The 5,123-nt window shown below is 34.1% G+C and overlaps 1 protein-coding gene across 2 annotated transcripts in view; it reads right to left on the reverse strand.

Moving 5' to 3' along the window:
• Window positions 1-622: 622 nt before the first annotated feature.
• Window positions 623-5,123, reverse strand: part of Cbp20 (cap binding protein 20) — a 13,586-nt gene continuing 9,085 nt past the window's right edge. For both annotated transcript variants that reach the window (XM_027355843.2, XM_070143240.1), the window contains 3 exons: window positions 3,470-3,663; window positions 2,523-2,649; window positions 623-1,499 (listed from right to left, as the gene is read on the reverse strand). In XM_027355843.2, coding sequence (XP_027211644.2) covers window positions 1,410-1,499; window positions 2,523-2,649; window positions 3,470-3,663 — 411 coding nt within the window. In that variant the 3' untranslated portion in view covers window positions 623-1,409. The remainder of the gene's footprint in view (window positions 1,500-2,522; window positions 2,650-3,469; window positions 3,664-5,123) is intronic.

Here is a 5,123-nt window from a genome sequence, read left to right on the forward strand (position 1 = left end):
TTCATCCTTTCAGCACAGCTCTCACACTTTGGGAAGTGGACAGAAGGGGATGAAGAAGAGAAGGAAAAGGAAAGGGGAGAAGAAGAGACCATGCAAAATTAGCTGAAGCAAGGGTTGAGATTCAAGGTATGGGTGATCCCTTCAATAGGCCTCAGTCTCCGTCTCCTACGTCCCAAACGACTACAACGGGCAAAACTAAAGTAAATAGAAACAAAATAATATTACAGCAGTTTTGATTTTAATGGCAAAGCATGTTATAACTTTCTATCATTATAACTTTCTATCATTGTATCTTTTACTTCTCTTTTTCTTATACTAATAGCTCCATTGTTCAATTCTGTTAAGAGTCTGTAACAATGCAGAACTACATAAAGAGGAACAAGCAAGTTTATAGGAAAGGAAATTATAGACAATCTATATTGATGATATCCAAAAATCAGATTGCCTGTAAACTGAAGCCATTTTCAAATTTCATTGAAGTTGTAAGTTATAACTTCTATCTTATAATATACTGCTGCAAAAGTCCAAAAGGTCTAAAATAATCCTGCAATACTTTATGCCCCGAATTTGGTGTCTACAGTCTTTTTAATTTTTTTTTCACATGGTTAAATTACAAAAGAAAAGTAAATGTATTTTTATATCAAAAGTCTTACAAAGTCTGTACAAAGCTTGTAATTGAATAAGAAATAAAGAGAACACAAAGCAAAGATTCTTTGCTGTGAACTTCAGCTTTGAGGACACAAGTATCAAATACTGTATATTTTTGTCTTCAAGATATATGGCTAAATACACATTCTAATAAACATTGTTTATTTGAAGCCATCTCAGTAAAATTGACAATCTCTCACTCTCACCTTCACATAAAAGAATCCCACTTAAATTCTTAAAAACAATTGTAAAAATAAATAACAATATTACTTCAGTTCTTGTTACTGCATTACAAGACAAAATACATGGCCTTTGAGCAGCCACAGACAAACCAACATTTAAGGCGCATCTGCACAGAGAAAATGAAAGAATGGAACTTACTGAATAAAACACATCATTCACTTTTCCAAAGCTATCATAGTTTTCAATGTTTCTCTGTTTCACCACTTTTAAACCAGACTCGCAGGGCCTTGTTTTGAGTAAATCGGTGCCCAACCTTTGATGTAGTAATGAATTTCAATCAGTTAGGATAGCATATGTGTCCACTAGTTTCATTGGCTGGTAGACGAACTTTGAACAAGGCCACTTGAGTATCATGTTTCGATCAGGTTGTTAAAGGAAAAAAAAAAAAATCTGTAGCACATTATAAAAAAAAAAAACTATTGTAAAAGGAAGAGGTTCAAGATACAGATACTGATATTGAGGACAACCAGATGCTTTTCCTATTTAAAAACACAGCCACTGACACACTCCTTCAAGCATTATGGGATCTTGGGGAGAATCTTCTGTTGTACGATCTTTCCATATCCACCTCGTCCACTGTCGTAGTCTGTGCGGTATTCATCACGAACCTGGAACAAAATTTGTAAGACTCAATGATAAGTACATCGTGAGTGTAGATCACATTATGTTGCATGAGTTTGTTCACAAGTGACTTTTCTAGTATATGATTTTCAATGAAAAGGGCTCAAAAACTTTAGAGATAAACACCAAAAGGTAACTTTTTTTTGTCCATCCTCAGCAATTAGTCTTGTACATTAATGACAAAGAATTAGATTGTTCATATTCTAAATCCCATTTGCTCAGCCTCAAAGATCAAAGAAAACATGTTATTATGGGATTTTACTGCAGAAAGATGTTCTTTATCCTTGTACTAAGGTACATGGTACATTTTGTCAATTTCATGTGATCAGCCATGAAGGAATCAATGACTAGGCCTAATGTGACCTCATTTTATTTCCCTATTCCTTGAATTTTTAAAATTATTTTTTCTAAAATTACTAATATTGGTAGTTACTATCATTAGATAAAATCATTCTCATAATGTTATCAAAATACAAAAACACAATAAGAAATAGAAATCATCTTTTCAAAAACCTCAGAAAATGGTACGCAGGCATGTGAGGATAGTAATTGTCTCCTAGGTGAATAGTACTTGTGGAGTCACCTAAGTGTAAACACAATTAATAAACTATGAGACAAAACAACACTTGTTTGGTGTATATAATATTTTTAAGATGAACATAAAGAAAACTGTATTGTTGCCTCTGTAAAATCCTATTTGCTCTACTTTACAATCACCTGTAATAAAGATGAATTGACCATATTTTTTTTTTACTTTTTGTTAAAAATTGTACAAAGCCTGGGGTTTGCTAGGGAATGGTGAATAATTGCCTATGATTAAAAACACTAATACATAGAGTTATTTCTCATACCTAATAGATTAATGCAATAAACCTATAAACACTGTATAATAACACTCTCAAAACAATATCAACCCTAATCAAACCCCAATGAAATTTTTCAGGTACCTTTATATATAATGAAATTTTAATCAAAAGTCAAGCACACAATATAAAGCAAGGATAAAATACCTGTCCACCACTCTTTCCTCGCCCATACTGTCGTCCCTCAATGAAACCTGCATCCCAATCTGTACGAACAATGCGGTCATCAAGGCGAGTTCCGTTGATGTACCTCATGCACTGCTCCGATTCTTCCCTGTAAAATAAATATGGGAGAGAAATTAATCAGTAATAATTATAAAATTGGTTATGTTATTATTATTACTACACAGTTTGTGCTGGGATGGCATGACATACATGGCATGTCCAGAGGATTAAATAACTAATCCTACTTGTCACTCCTCTTTGCCCTTTCCTTTGATTTTTGTAGACTTTTTAAAAATCTATTGCTGTTAGTATTTTAATGAAATTATAATAATTACATAGTTAATAATAATCAAAACTAAAACAATATCAAAGGCATTACATATATATTTTCCAAAAAAAAATTAGGAACTGGGTTATCAGGTTAGGTCATATCAGGTCTAGTAATAGACTCCTTGGTGTCTGAGCCCTTGTAGAGCCATCTCTGTGCAACAAAATTCACAAAGAACGGTATATACAAATACCTGTAAACAAAGGCCTAAATCTGCATTATCAATAAACTATGTTTGCAAAAAATTGACTCAATATTTAGCCTAACAACAACAGACTGATGCTAACTCAAACCCTTCCAGGTATTTATATGTTCTTAAACCCAATAAACTGCTGCCTACCACACACCACATGATGGAAAGTATGTAGCTCTGACACACACCATAGGAAAGCTTTTTCTAAAGTGGCTGCATTATATATTGCTTCCATAAGCAACAAAAGTAAACAAAACATTCCTTAAAGAGCAGTGATGATGAACAGTGTTAAAAGTCAAAATGACCTGCTAATTGAAAAAAAGTTACCATCTCATGTGGTAAGGCTAACCTAACCTAACACACATTCGTAAGATTTATGATCAATTATTATAGAACAAATAAACTTACCTTGTAAAATACTCAACGAAACAAAATCCACACGGAGTCCTCTTAACCTTGTCAAGCCCCATAATGATCCTCTTTACATCTCCAGCACGGCCAAACAGCTCATAAAGTTGTTCTTCAGTAGTATAAAAGGAAAGGTTGCCCACATACAGCGTGCTGGATGTGCGTAGGAGTCTTTCTTGCTCCGACCGTGAACCCTGGAAAAGTAAAAGATATTAGTGTTGGTGTTATACTATTTGTCTTAAAACTATCTAGGTTAATCTTTACAGTATGGATGCACTAACCTAGGGCTAAGTGAATGATATTCTTGTTGACATTAAAAGTTGTAGTTGTCAGTACATGAAATGATCTGCAGACACAAATGTTAATGCCAAAAATTGAGGAAAATCAGCACAATGTTTGGTAGGGGGTGTTGGGGCAGAGCCCTCCCATCAACCCTCCCCTCAGTCAGTCTCCCAGTCACGGCAATTCAGATTTTTATGTAACATTTGTGACAAAGAGTTGGGGGACTTAGTCTCTGGCAAGTGTGTCCATATTGTAAAGAATTACTGCTATCTAAATTACTATTATCAGTATTGAAGTTTGCAAGGAGAGTAATATTTTTCTTGGCAGGTAATCGTTTAAACTACAATCTAAGGATTTCTGCCATTTCTTGCTTGCTGATGAAATTTCAGGAAGCTGGGCATACATTTATATGAAACTACAATTTGCATTTTTCATATGCCAGATTTTGTCTTGTTTTTTTTAAATACGATATAAAATTTATGTCAACCAAACACACAACTCTGAAAAATTACCTAATAAATGGTATTTCTCTATTGCTTTTCTTACTTTACGAAAAGGCAGATACTTTATAACAATTACATTCTCCTAAAAAACAATTTTGTCAATACCAGGTGTAATATTCAATTCTAAATGAAGTCCTATGCTATGAATATATTGCATTTTTATTGCATGCAAAATAAGACTGCATAGTTTGACTTGATTTTGAACTCAATTTTCTGATATATTCTAAGTGACATATGCATTTGCTTTCACTGCCAGCAGATAGGCCACTATTGGTATATATGCTTGATATCTGGGAAGAAAATAGAGAAGATAATTTGGAATATAACTAAATTTTGCACTCTCATTGAAACAAATAATAACTGTAGATGCTTACCATATAAATCCCTTAATTGCTGTGAAATCCCATAAATTACTTGCCGAATAAAAACATAGCTGCATTTCCATCTATTTGTCATTCAACAAAGGGTTAGTATGTCTGCTTTAAGGCTTAGTAAGCTGAAATTGTGGGGCAAAATATTTAAAATATACACAGAATCAGTTACCTTATTGTCTGTGACCACCCCAAGGGAGACTGTTGCCCCCTAAACCACACCAAGGAAATAAAAAAAATCCTCCGCGTATTTACGGCAGAAGAGAGCGTCGAACAGACTTACCAGGATGGAAAGTATGGCAGATGCACACCTAAGATATCTGTTTGAGTTCCTGGTTGCACACCTGAGTGATTTAGTCAACGATCGAAATAGTTATGTAACATCAATATGGAACAAGGAACTTACTATGAGATTGAAGCCCTTTCAAGCATTTTGCTATCTGAAAAGTTTCAGGATGCGTACTCTTGAAGTGCACACTTGGTAACTGTTGCACACTG

Source organism: Penaeus vannamei, chromosome 30 (assembly GCF_042767895.1).
Source record: "Penaeus vannamei isolate JL-2024 chromosome 30, ASM4276789v1, whole genome shotgun sequence".
Classification (NCBI taxonomy): Eukaryota; Metazoa; Arthropoda; class Malacostraca; order Decapoda; family Penaeidae; genus Penaeus; species Penaeus vannamei.